Source organism: Schistocerca piceifrons, chromosome 7 (genome assembly GCF_021461385.2).
Source record: "Schistocerca piceifrons isolate TAMUIC-IGC-003096 chromosome 7, iqSchPice1.1, whole genome shotgun sequence".
NCBI classification, from domain to species: domain Eukaryota; kingdom Metazoa; phylum Arthropoda; class Insecta; order Orthoptera; family Acrididae; genus Schistocerca; species Schistocerca piceifrons.
In genome coordinates, this window is record NC_060144.1 from 431,468,251 (window position 1) to 431,482,803 (window position 14,553).

A 14,553-nucleotide genomic window follows, 5' to 3' on the forward strand; every position below is an offset into this window, starting at 1 on the left:
TGCAAGACTTGCCCTATGCACCATCCTATCACCACCTATACCTGCCCTGTCACTAGCATAACATACTATCAAAGGGAGAGCCATCTGTGAAATGACACATCATATACCCGCTGTTATGTAAATACTGTTCAGCCTTTTCCATCAGAATAACTACTACGCAGTTATCAGTCAGAATGAATGGGAATAGGCGACGGGTTTATACTGGCAACATATAATATCCTGTTGCAGAGCATGCTCTACAAGGCAGTCGTGACCTCGCTGCCTGTTTCACCACATGTGCCATCTGGATTCTTCCCTCAGACACCAGTTTCTCAGAACTCCGCGGGTAGAAACTAGCACTACAAAATGTCCTCTGGTCTTGCCACCCAAGTGGCTTTAATTTATGTTAATTCATTCTGTCTCAGCATTTTCTCACGGTAACTACCCCTTTCTTCACTCAATTTTAGTTTTCTACATCTTTCATTTTCTGCCCCGTCTATTTTTTGTCGTCCTCCCTCCCAACTCTGTTACATACAATGAACTTAGTTTTTCACTCTTATTACCTTGTGCATGATATTTTAGTAGTGATCTCTGTCTTGCATATTACCCTGTCTTTCAACTTTAAGCTCTCAGGCTTTCAGACCTCGTCCAATGCAGTCCCCAATAATCAGTCTTTCCTTCTCATCCTGTCCAGTAAGTCTCCTCTGACCCAGGGTTCTGGGCGACTTTTCCAAACTATATCCCTTCCCTAGACCTCTCCAGTGCTTTTCCTTCACCCCTTTTCTTTTCTCTCCAACTCTTCTGCTGTATGAAGGAGCTACTGGCTCTGAAAGCTTGTGTAAGTTAAACCTGTGTGTGTGTGTGTGTGTGTGTGTGTGTGTGTGTGTGTGTGTGTTTTTTTTTTCTGCTCCCGCTGTTTGGTAAGTAGATTTTTTATCCATCCAGTTACATTATATGCTTAAATAATTTGTTTGTTTATTCTTTCATTATTAGACTCAGTTAGTAACACTCACTTATATCCTTAAATATGTCACTCACCAATCGGCCTTGACATTTCTGGGTATCATTATGATCAGATGCATATGGGTCATAATCTCATATGCTGCAATGTAATAGAGTGCTACAAGAGTGGTCTTTCAAATTCTGAATACCAATGTTTCCAAAGTAGTTTGTCGAAGACATCATCCATCAGCAAGGTGAAAGTTTACAACTTTTCACGATTTATTAATCCCACTTCAACAACAACAGTGGGATGATACTACATAGGCTTTAAGCCTTTAAAAATGTGTAGAAAGCCACAACAAGGTGTTGGGAAGATAACCAAACCTTTCCTTCTGTGGGCAGTGCTCTTTCAATTGAGCTATCCATGCAAGTCTCATGGACAGACTCAACACTTCAACATGACATTCGCATCAAGTTTTAGTACAGACATTAGCATCTCAGTTTTAGTACTTACTGTCTAAGCTGGTCGCGATCTTTGCGTAAGGCTTCGCAAGTTGAATGCAACTGACGTGACCTATGCTCCATATGCTCCACATTTCTTCTCAGTTCTTCCAGTAGTTCTGGTGGGGGAGCTTGCACTACATGTCTGACTCTGGCATCACCATGACCATGAGTAACATCTTTCTCACATACTTCAGGTGGAATACGTGCCACTGTGCGTTCAATGTCACATAAAACACGTGAGATACACGTAGGTGTTGCTGAAAACAAGTTTTATAATTTATTATCTTACTGTAAATTATTTGTTTTACTGATGTGTGTTAAGACATGTGAAAAGCATGCATGAAAATGAAGCAATTTTTGAAAACAAAACTCAAATTACAAATTTCTTTTTTAGAACTAGGCCACCTCAATTAAGTGATATGGGCACAACTACAGGATAGTCCAACAGTTTGTAGTCCAAATAGACTGTGATGTTAATGTTAACATGCCTGTGATCACCAAAAGACTGTGTCACAGGTTGGCCACAAAAGCAAGTCATATAAAAATGCAGTCTCTTCTTTTGTAGCGTGAGTGTAGTAGCGCCCGTTTTTGCAACATTCTCTAAATAGTATCACTAAACCAAGGTGGATTCACCAGTTTTTACTAATTGGTAAGTATTTATTTAGGCCACAGGTTGAACCAGAACTGCTCTCTGTTTGCCTTAGCCAGAATAAATGATGTCAGTTTGACTTTTAAATAGGTTGTTAGTAAGTTCCTGTCTAGCTCAACCAAACACAAATACTCTCCTAGCTTTCTTGATGACCTTTTGCCTTTGGCAACCATTGTTCCTATGATAGTATCATGGTTGCTATCCTTTCTCTCATTGGTGACACACTCAAAATGACTAGGTCTGTTCGTAGCTAGGAGGTCTAAAACATGAGGGATAGTCAAAGTTTTAATTACCATCTGCAAAAAATAGTGCCATATCATTAATTTTTTGTTTGTTTGAAGATAATTGCTGCATTCCTGGTACACACTGAAATTTCTTTGTCCCAGTATGTAACATTCTGCTATAGACAAAACAAAAAGGCGCAGACCAATTTCACTCTACCAAGGAGCTGCATCACTGTTTTGGCTCCTCCAGTGGCATTTTATGGCACTGTGATGTAGAGATTTCATTATGTAGCAGGTCTGCAGACATGTACCTGCAAACAAACACAAAAATAACTGGATAACATTATTTTTTGAGTTGATAATTAAAACTTTATGGCTGCAGTGATAAGATCTCTCTTGCCCAGAACGCTGAGTGTCTCACCAAGGCCTTCATAGACAGACATTATACCCCAGACCTAATCCGCAAACAGATATCTTGTGCCATTTCCCCCTCACATGCCCAATCTTCCCACCACCCCAAGCACCAATTACAAAGGACTTTCCTCTTCATCACCCATTACCACCATGGACTGGAACAAATGAATCACGTCCTTCATCAGGGCTTTGAATACCTATGATCGTGCCCTGAACTGATGTATCCTACGCAAGATCCTTCCTACCTCTCCCAAAGTGGTGTTCCGTCACCCATCAAACATCCACAACATCCTACTCCATCCCCACGCCACTCCTAAGCCCAACCTGTTGCCACAGGGATCATATCCCTGTGGAAGACTCAGGTGCAAGACTTACCCAATCCACCTACCAAGCACTTCCTATTCCAGTACTGTCACAGGCTTATCCTACCTCATCAGAAGCTGGGCCACCTGTGAAAGCAGCCGTGACATATGCCAGCTCTGCTGCAATCATTGCACAGCTTTTTATACTGGTATGACTACCACTCAATTGTGCACCAGCATGAATGGTCACTGCCAAACTGTGGCCAAGAGTGAAGTGGATCAACCCGTGGCACAACATGCAGCTGAACATAACATGCTTGATATCAATAGCTGCTTCCTACCCAAGCATTTATATCATCCCATTCCATTCACTATCAGCTTTTCTGAACTGTGCAGATGGGGGTTATCCTAGCAACACATTCAACTCTCCCAAAATTATCCCAACTCGACCCATGGTAACCAACTGGCCCAGTGCCCTCCATTCAATAGTTTCTCTGCCAACAAGCCTGCCTGTCTTTCCCCTTCCCAGCTCCTCTCCTTTTCCACTCCCCCACCTTCCTGCCCCACAGCTTCCTGATCCTGCACCTGCTTGCAGTCTAGCCCCTGCACACTCCGCCAGACAGCGCTCCTCTCTCACACCACCCGTACTCTGCTTTCCCTTCCCTTCCCCGCCTCCCTCCAGATTGCTGGTTCTGTTGCATGTGACAGTTGCATTCTGGTCTGAGCTGCTGGAGATAGTAGACGTGTGTGTGACGTGTGCTTGCTTGTGTGAATGGATGGGTGTCTCCTTTTCTGATGGTGGAGCTGGTCGAATGCTAATGTGTAGATGTCTTTTTGTTGTGGTTATCTGCAACTCAACTCAATGTGTCATCTTTTCCTACCTTTTCGATATACATTCCATGTGTTATCAGAAATTTCCTACTCTCTACACGAGGTTTCAATCAACCCTCTGTTCCTAGTATGATGTGGCAACTGCCTTCTAGTAGAGAGAGAAGTCCTGAGACTTTGCTGCAAACACTAGCAGTTGAGATTAAATATTTTCAGACAGTCACTATCCAGTCTCAGGACCTATGTGGCAGAAATTGTTGGTGCCAACAGGGTGATCTGCAGCTGACAGAAATCAATGCTGTAAATTGCTTCCAGTATGGCCTCCAACTGGTAGGTAATTCTTACTGGGATAAACATCCAGTGCACATTTGGTTAGCTTTCCTCCCTTGATATTATTTCCCTTAGAGACACCATTACATGCCTAGCACTGAAACTGACTACAACTAATAGCGCCTTCTTTCCCGTCTGTTGGTTCCTAGACCTCAGCAAAGGAGACTGTTGCACAAGCAGGAGAGGCATGCCCTAATGGTTCTGTCTCATTATCAGTGAGCAAGAGGCAAGGCTTCAACACTACTCATTACATGTATGGTGTTGACCTCTCTGCCAAAACCAACAGATAGCCTCGCTCGTGAGAGAGCTCCAGCCTGGCGACAACCTGCCAGTCACTACAGGATGACTCCTTGGTTCCAGACCACGGTTCTCTGCTGACCATATTAGCAAACAAGCGTAGTTGCCAAGATCTGTAGGTCTTTGTAACAGGTGTCGGCCCTACCACTCCACAATAGCTGCAAACTAAAGTGTCCATAACGAAGATGGTCGATAGTGATCAATCTAGCATCCAGTTACGCGTGAACATCAGCTATTCCTTTCAGTGACCACAATCCATATCTACCTAGTTCTTTCAAAGAGAAAAAGAAATAGAGGAATTGAGTCCAAGACTCAGAGAAAACTTAATAGAAACACATGCACCTATAAGAAGGGCTATGCGTGAAACCTAACTAACTTTCAGTCAAGTACTAGTGAAAGATCTATCAGAAAATCCTAGGAGGTTCTTAGCCACATTCACTGACTATTAACAGCCTGAAACCTCTCAGATAGTATCTTATCAATCCATCCGATGCTGAAACTGAAGGCAGCACGCACAAAGCAAAAATATTAAATCCTGGTTTTATTACTTTATTCACCACAGGGACACCACTGTACCTATGTTTGATTGTTACACAGATTCATAAGTAAGACACTGATATAAGCACCCTCTAGCACTGAAAAAACAAGGCTATTCAAAGTAAACAAGGCACTACATCCTGATGAATTCTAATCAGATTTTACTTTGAATAGGCTGCAGCAGGATTAGACTCTTTTGTAGTTGCATTTGACAACAATCTGCTGTCCAGTGAATAGTTTCACACGACTAGTAAAGAGCGTAGGTCACTCCCGTCTGCAAAAAGGACAAAGGACCAGCTCCAGCAGAAAACTGTAGACCATTATTTCTGATACCTGCGTTTTGCACAAATCCAGGTCATATACTAAGGTGAAACATTATGAAATGCCCAGAGGACAACAAGCTTTTTCTTGAAAAATCAGCATGTACTCAGAGGGAAACATTCCACGTGGGAAAAAATATATCTAAAAACAAAGATCCTGTAACTTACCAAACGAAAGCATTGGTACGTTGATAGAAACACAAACACACACACAAATTTCAAGCTTCAGGGAAGAGGGAAGGGGAGGGAAAGACGAAAGGATGTGGGTTTTAAGAGAGAGGGTAAGGAGTCATTCCAATCCTGGGAGCGAAAAGACTTACCTTGGGGGGAAAAAGGGACAGGTATACACTCACTCGCAGCCCCCCCCCCCCCCCCCCCACACACACATATATCCATATCACCTCGACTGAAATCTCTACCCAAACTCTTTGCCTTTACATATGTCTGCTTGTGTCTGTTATGTGCGGATGGATATGTGTGTGTGTGCGCGAGTGTATACCTGTCCCTTTTTCCCCCCAAGGTAAGTCTTTCCGCTTCCGGGATTGGAATGACTCCTTACCCTCTCCCTTAAAACCACATCCTTTCGTCTTTCCCTCTCCTTCCCTCTTTCCTGATGAAGCAACCGTGGGTTGCAAAAGCTTGAAATTTGTGTGTGTGTTTGTGTTTGTTATTGTTTCTATCAACATACCAACGCTTTCGTTTGGTAACTTACAGAATCTTTGTTTATATATATATATGGAAGAAGAAGAAGAAGAAGAAGAAGAAAACCCTGGTGTGAAAAACAAGTCTGCTTTATACTTATATTTTTGAAAGGGAATTTACATTGTACCACACTGTCAACCCAGCCAATACAGGATTATATGGAGTACATTTACAGACACGTGATTGGTTAAATGAACAGCTGACTAATAGAACCCAGAACATTATACTGGATGGCAAATGTTCCACAGAAACAATAACAACATTGAGTGTGACCCCAGGATGCATAACAGAAGCTGTAATTTTCTCAAGAGACGTAAATGATTAATCACACATCATTATCAACACAATGAAGTTGTTTGCTGACAATGCTGTTGTCTACAGGAAAGTCTCATGTTGTACACTGATGAGCCAAAACTCATGGGATACCTCCTAATATCGTGTTGGCAGGCTCTCACCACTGCTGTTAATCAAAGTGGCGTCTGCGTGTTCGCGGCAGGTTACTCTCACCTCAATGTAACCATCGCCCTTTCCAGCATAAAGTGAATTGGCTGAAGATTGGGACTCCAAAGAGACATGGTTCCATCAAAATTTCCTCATTTTTTGCATGGGCTATGCGCAACTGTGTAGGGCTTTTTCCCTTTCTTGGTTTTCGCTGCACATGTATCAGTTGTTGTTCCAACTTGTGCCTTTGCAAGAACGGGTCAGCTTATCACTTGATGAAATGTGCAAGCTTCTCTCAGCCTATTACTGTGACAGAACACGTGTAAAATTTTACTATTGTCAGGAACACCCAAACCAATCTTATAAAGCCTGGGCTGGAGAATTACAGGGGTTGAGCCGTCATCGAAAATTTGTAACTGGTACTTATCATGAATCCTACACTGATCACACAGTGCATGATGATATTATTTGTCATGCCCCAATAGGGAAGTCCGTGAAAAAGCACTTCAATGTGAGAATCTGGCACTTATGGATGTGCTCAATATAGCACAGTCCTTTGAAGTGTCACGGGCCACAGGCAATCAGATTATTGCCTGGGAGGAGGGATCGGAGGTTGCTCAGTCAACCCCTGTTAGACACACCACAAGTGTTCGGGATGACGGGGAAGCTGTTGCAGCAGTACAACCTTCAGCTCAGCATCGTATGGGGCAGTGTCAATTACAGCCACAGCAGCAACAGGCCGCATCACAGCAGTGGCCATGTGGCCCCCCTAGCAAACGTAACTCCTCTTCAAACGTGGTGGACACAGTAGTACCGATGGACTGTGCAATGACTGTTTCCCCGAACAAACTGATTATTGACTTGCATGTGTTTAATAAAAATGCAAGTGGACACAAGAGCTGCAGTGACTTTACTAAACTCACAAATGTACATGAACTTGGGCTACCCCCCCCCCCCCCCCCCCCCTTCACACATTTCACAGAAGTAGTTTATCTACAATAAACAGCAAATTCTGATCCTAGGTCAGTTCTCCGTTCCTGTCTCTTACAAAACTGTTGTTTGCCCCCTCACTTTCCTTGTTGTGGATCATTCCTATACCACAGACCTGTTCAGGTTAGATGTGATTAATGCCTTTTTTTTCTCTGTAGCTGATGAGGTAAATTTAGTATCAGATCAAGTATCAGCAACTGGAGTCCTTCCGCTCTCAGTTTTCATCTATTTTTCCCCTGGGCTAGGTTGTGCTACTGGTTTTCAGGCCCCTTGTTTCTTACGGGTGCGACACGTGCCTTTCACATTGCGTGACTTCGTCAAGGCTGAATTAGACCATCTGACGTTGATCGATGTCATTTGGACTATTTCTTCCGGTGAATAGGCTACACTATAGGTCATCATTAAGAAGCTCCATCTCTTTGGTGACTTCAGTGTCAGGATTAATGAACAGTCTAATGATAGATACATACTCTTTGCCCCACCCAACGAGTTGCTCGCAAAATTGTCATGTGGCCACTACTTTTATATGACTGATTTATTGGAAGCATATCTCCAGCTCCCCTTGGATGAGACCACTAGGCACCTTCTTGATGTCAATGCACCTTTCAGCCTTTACCATTATCAACAGTTGTCTTCTGGCGTCGCTAGTACGCCTGCAATTTTTCAAACTTTTTTTTTTTTTTTTTTTTTTTTTTTTTTTTTTTTTTTTTTTTTAAAAAAAAAAAGAACAGGTGATAGGCTCTGTAATCAGCTGCATCAATTACCTCGACGATACATTGTTTTGGATTCTTCCATCAAAGACCACCTTAGCAATCTCTGATCATTGTTTTCTGTTTTGCAGTCTGTGGGTCTCAAGTACAATCTTGCCCTGTGTCTGGCCATTTTTCAGACAGGTCAGCATCTCGTGTTGGCCACAGATGCTTCTGAACGTGGTCTTGGTGCAGTGTTGGCGCAAAAATATGCGGATGGGTCTGAACAGCCCATTGCTCATGCTTCTAAGACTTTAATTTCCACTCAGCAGCGGTATTCTCCGATCGGAAAAAAGGCTTTTGTAACCATGTTTGCACTCAAGAAATTTCACGTCTTCTTTTATGGTTCTAAGTTCCATTTAATCACAAGCCATTGGTGGCTCTTTCTCGTCCTTTGGCTACCATGCCTGACAAGTCGGCACACTGTTTGCAGCAGTGGGCTCTCTTCCCCTCCCGTTATCATTATCAGATCCATTACTGGTCGACGGTGTGATAAGGCACTGCTGATGCCTTATCTCGCCTTCCTATCAGGCCAGACCTGGCGCTCCATCAGGATGAGTTGCTTTGATTTTATTTAGATACTGAGAACCATAACATGGTCAATGGTTTTGCCATCACTAGTGCCACAACATAATTGGCTGTTGCTGTGGATCCCATACCTAGTCGGGTCCTCTGGTTGTGATTCCCACTTCCTTATGCTGTAATGAATGCAGCTTCTGCATGTTGGTCATTGGCATGTGTGTTGGTCGGAAACAGATGGGGACAATACATGCCTTATCGCTGCTTCCACTCTGTGTTCAGCAACAGGTGGCCTGCGGTTGTCTGTATACCCCCGGCCAATGGCACGTTGTCGACTTTGCTCGGCCCTTCCTAAATCAGTATTGGCTCATTATAAAGGACACCTATTCCAAAATTCCTTACGTGGTGCACTGCCAGTCCACATCCACAACAGCCACTGTTTCAGCCCTTTCTAAGATTTTTTGCAATTGAAGGACTTCTATATGACATGGTTACCAATAACAGCCCCTAGTTTGTTTCTTGAGTATTTGCATCCTTTTGTCAGGCTAGTGGTGTTCGCCATATCACAGCTCCCCTCTTTCATCCTCACTCTAATAGTGAGGCCGAAAGCATGGTTCGGTCTTTTAAAACTCAGATGCAGAAATATGTATGTGGCAGGTCTCCTGAAGCTGCTTTATACCGTTTTTTGAGTTTGCGTCGTTTCACTAGGGTGGCAGACAAGAGCCGGGAAGAGCTGCTACATGTATGCCAACCACAGACACTCCTTTACCTGCTGCATCCAACACCATATCTGCTGGCGCCACAATGGTTCTTGTCGGGTGAGGCTGTTTGGGATCATAGTTTTGACAGGCAGCCGAACTGAGTTCCTGCTGTCATCGAGTTTCACTGGGGCTGGAGCCTGTGCGCCATCTGCAATCCTGATGGGCGAACGTCCCATCACCTTGACAAGCTGTGGCTGAGCACTGCAGGGCCTGTTCTCGAGGGGCCACAACCTCGCTCTGCCCCATCACTACTGATGACTGTTCCTGCGTCACAGATGTTCCGGTTCATGCGGCAGAGGGGGTCACTGCCTGGCAGATCGCTGACCGGGGTTCCCGCCTCTGTTTCCACTCCTCGACTGCTGCTGCCAGTGCAGCCCCCACTGCACCTAACGCTGCAGTTGCTACCGCTGTCTCTAATGCTGGGTGCTGTGAGGCCAATCTTCTCTGACTCCCCTGCTGATGCCTCCAGCACTGACTGCTGACTTCAACGAGGATGTCGCTATTGAGATGCCATCCGCAGTTCTGCCCTATGGTCTCTCACGAGTGGGGGGACGGCACGTTAACCCACACCCTCATCACTACTTCATCTATATCTACATCCATATTCTGCAAGCCACCTGACAGTGTGTGGCGGAGGGTACCTTGAGTACCTCTATCAGTTCTCCCTTCTATTCCAGTCTCGTATTGTTTGTCAAAAGAAAGACTGTCGGAATGCCTCTGTATGGGCTCTAATCTCTCTCATTTTATCCTCATGGTCTCCTCGCGAGATATACGTAGGAGGGAGCAATATGCTGCTTGATTCCTCAGTGAAAGTATGTTCTCGAAACTTCAACAAAAGCCCATACCGAGCTACTGAGTGTCTCTCTTGCAGGGTCTTCCACTGGAGTTTATCTATCATCTCCGTAACACTTTCGTAATTACTAAATGATCCTGTAACGAAGCGCACTGCTCTCCATTGAATCTCCTTTATCTCTTCTATCAACCCTATCTGGTACAGATCCAACACTGGTGAGCAGTATTCAAGCAGTGGGCGAACAAGCGTACTGTAACCTACTTCATTTGTTCTCGGATTGCATTTCCTTAGGATTCTTCCAATGAATCTCAGTCTGGCATCTACTTAACCGATGATTAATTTTATATGGTCATTCCATTTTAAATCACTCCTAATGCCTACTCCCAGATAATTTATGGAATTAACTGCTTCCAGTTGCTGACCTGCTATATTGTAGCTAAATGATTAAGAATCTTTCTTTCTATGAATTCGCAGCACATTACACCTGTCTACATTGAGATTCAATTGCCATTCCCTGCACCATTCGTCAATTCGTTGCAGATACTCCTCCATTTCAGTACAATTTTGCATTGTTACAACCTTTTGATATACCACAGCATCATCTGCAAAAAGCCTCAGTGAACTTCCGATGTTATCCGCAAGGTCATTTACGTATATTGTGAATAGCAACGGTCCTACGACACTCCCCTGCGGCACACCTGAAATCACTCTTACTTCGGAAGACTTCTCTCCATTGAGAATGGCATGCTGCGTTCTGTTATCTAGGAACTCTTCAATCCAATCACACAATTGGTCTGATAGTCCATATGCTCTTACTTGGTTCATTAAGCGACTGTGGGTAACTGTTATCAAATGCCTTGTGGAAGTCAAGAAACATGGCATCTACCTGGGAACCCGTGTCTATGGCCCTCTGAGTCTCGTGGACGAATAGCGCGAGCTGGATTTCACACAATCGTCTTTTTCGAAACCCATGCTGATTCCTACAGAGTACATTTGTAGTCTCCAGAAAAGTTATTATATTCAAACATAATGTGTGTTCCAAAATTCTACACATGATCGACACTAGAGATATAGGTCTTCCGCCCCTACTTGCCAGTGCCTGCCCGGCATATGCTGCAGCAGCTGCCATCATCAGGTGATGAAATGGACGTCAGTTCTGTCATTGGTGTTTTCCGTGACTCGTAATCTGAGTGCCTTGTGAGAGCAGTTTTCCCCCCCAAGGTACCAGTGCTTTCTTTCTGTACCACACATTTTTCTCTGCCTAGTTATCTTCATGAATGCATGTATGTATGTGGTTTTTCCACCCCTTGGAAGGACGGAGTGATGTTCCTTCACTCATGACGTGCATGATTTCATACAGCATGCATCCGTACAGTTCACAGGCTCACTTCTAGAGGCCATCTGTGTCAACCCCCTGGCACACTCTGGTGAGCCACCAAAGAAACAGCATTATTTAAGTGATCACAAAGGAGTACACAGCCTATTCTTTATGCTGTATTAGTCCAGTCAATGTGTTCAGTGCTGTGCACAATGTGTTGCTCCATAAAGTACTATGTTCCATACATCATGTTTGTTCCTGCTATAACAGAGCTGAAACTAACTAAATTATCTGACAACTGATGTCCACTGACGTAAATTAATTAAATCAACATTTTTTCACATCATTACATAAATTTCATGAATGAATGAGTCAGTGTGCTGCATTTGGCGTAGAAATGTGTACTTCTATGGATCACATGTGGAGCAAGAGACATCTCGTGGAGGCACCAATGAAGTAGGGGAATCAGCACACTCACTCTTCTACTCTCACTATGATGGTAGTGACTACTTGCACTATGTCCTGGCTGCTGGACTGATGGTGAAATAGAGCCATATTGCTGTGAAGTGTCCAGCTGGCCCTTTTTTAATCAGTTTATATGGGCTCAGTGGCAGGTGCTGGTGTATCTGGCATGTGGAGCCAAATGGAAACATAGTCATTAGAGTGCATGATCATCACCACTTCCCAGAGGGCAATGTCAGCTAGTACCAATGGCCTTGCCACATTGGTAACTCTGGTTCCCACCAAATTACCGAAGTTAAGCAACATTGAGCCTGGTTACTACTTGGATGGATGACCATCCAGGAAAACCAGGTGCCGTTGGCTTTCAGGACATGCAAGTCACCCAAGTGGCATCCAATTGAAAGGCATGCAAGATTGTGGAGCCACATGACATTTACTTATTTATTTACTGTTAGCTAGGATGAAGAGTGCAATGACAGGTCAATGGCTGTGGGCGTGAATGTGGTGGTGGACTAGTAGGCTGTGGAGAGGGAACAGAGAAGGGAATAAGTGGATGACAGACAATGACTAATGAAAGTGAAGGCCAGGACGGTTACAGGAATGTAGGATATATTGCAGAGCACATTTCCATCTGTGCAATTCAGAAAAGCTGGCATTGGTAGGAAGGCTCCAGATGGCACAGGCTGTGAAGCAGAAATTAAAGTTAAGAATGCTGTGTCGGGCAGAGTACTCAGCAACTGAGCGGTCCAGCTGTTTCTTGGCCACAGTTTGTTGATGGCCTTTCATGCGGTAGGACAGCTCGTTGGTTGTCATGCCTTTGTAGAATGTAGCACTGGTGGTTCAAACGGTCATGAGCACATGCAAAATGGAGCTGTTTCTAGGGGGAACAGATGCAGAAGGGTGTCATGGGACATCCTTGCAAACCAATTATATTTGCAGAAAGCAGGACTGCAATGGGTATATTAAGTGTATGACAAGATAATGGCTGTTAGTGCTTGCTAGGAGCAAGAGCGTACAAGGGAGGCAGAGTGGACAGAGCTACAAGGCAATGGTTTACTACTGAACATCCTACACAACATTTCACTAGCAACTATTTGGCTTCCTGTGGCAATAACAGGGACTACAGCCCTGAACCCAACATATCATCCACTGTATCTGCTCGTCAGTCCTTGTGGAGTCTTAACAGCAAAGGACCTAACCTATTACCTGAATGATATTCTTGACTGCACCATAAGAAATTCTCTCAACAAAGCTAAAAGCAGCACATATAGCCATGTCAGCACAGAAAAATTATTCTCGTCATTTGTACTGCCTACGTCAATTATTAGCAGGAACTAACCATCCTCCTGATGCCCCAATACATTACTTGCCAGCACGATGGGTCAGCCATCAGGTGTGACGTAAGTGTGATGCACCAAAAGACACTAGGCTGTGGATGGTGGCTGAATTAGAATAGGAGACAAATTGTACATAATAGGTGTATGAAACTAGAAATCTAAAAAAGTAAATACAACCGAATGATGTAAATATACTATTTTGTCTAAAACTGACATGGTGAGACCGTGGCTGTGTAAAATTAATGTAGGTTAATTACTACAAAGAAGAAAACAGCAACCAGCCACTATTAATACTGCTATTTATTTAGGTAAATAGCGCCGTTACCGGTTTCAAACTGGCAAGTTCACCATCAGATGATTTTTCAAGATACATCTTGAAAAGATAAATCTTGAAAAATCATGTGAACAGCCGTCTGATGATGAACTTGCCAGTTCGAAACCGGTAACGGCGCTATTTACCTAAATAAATAGCAGTATTAATAGTGGCTGGTTGCTGTTTTCTTCTTTGTAAGAATTAACCTACATTAGATGTAAATATAGTAAGATCACAGCAGCAGATTGGAATTCAAAGTACTGAATTCATGGCAATTGGGAGGAATTGTCACTGGCATCAGCTTGAGCAGACCACAACAGGTGGACAAGTGGGTGGCCCATTCTGAAATTACAGTGGCAGGCACTGCAACAGTGTTACCTCGGTGTCCTTCACTCCACAAAATGCCTTACTGAAGGACAGCTTACTCCATACACAATGCCTGGGGCAGCACTTCCTCAGGTGTATGAGACCAGAAGTATGGTTTTTTGCCACAACACCACCCACGGAAGTATATCTGGGCCTCCAAACCAGCCACGGAGCATTTGCACTCATCACTTGTTACCTGACATTAGATCTGTCCTGTCCTGATGTCAGACTGTGCTTCCGATGTGGCTTCCACACGTGCTGTGCTGTGTTTCAGCTCAAACCCTGAATTTTGTTCCAGTTCATCTCTAACACAATCTAAGCACCAGGCAGTTACCTCCTCCATCCACATTGGCTAGTAGAAGCAGTCGTGGGTCTGCCAGCACTAGCTAGCATGATTCTCTTGAGTACTGAACTTGATCCACTCCAGTGGATCTGATCACAGTGCAACAATTCCATCATCCCTGGAGTTCCTTGGT

General features: G+C 43.9%; 1 protein-coding gene across 3 annotated transcripts in view; it reads right to left on the minus strand.

The window, feature by feature from the left end:
* LOC124805316 overlaps positions 1–14,553 on the minus strand; it is a 149,425-nt gene that overhangs the window by 107,354 nt on the left and 27,518 nt on the right. For all 3 annotated transcript variants that reach the window (XM_047265832.1, XM_047265834.1, XM_047265833.1), the window contains one exon: positions 1,436–1,682. In XM_047265832.1, the coding sequence (XP_047121788.1) occupies positions 1,436–1,682 (247 nt within the window). The remainder of the gene's footprint in view (positions 1–1,435; positions 1,683–14,553) is intronic.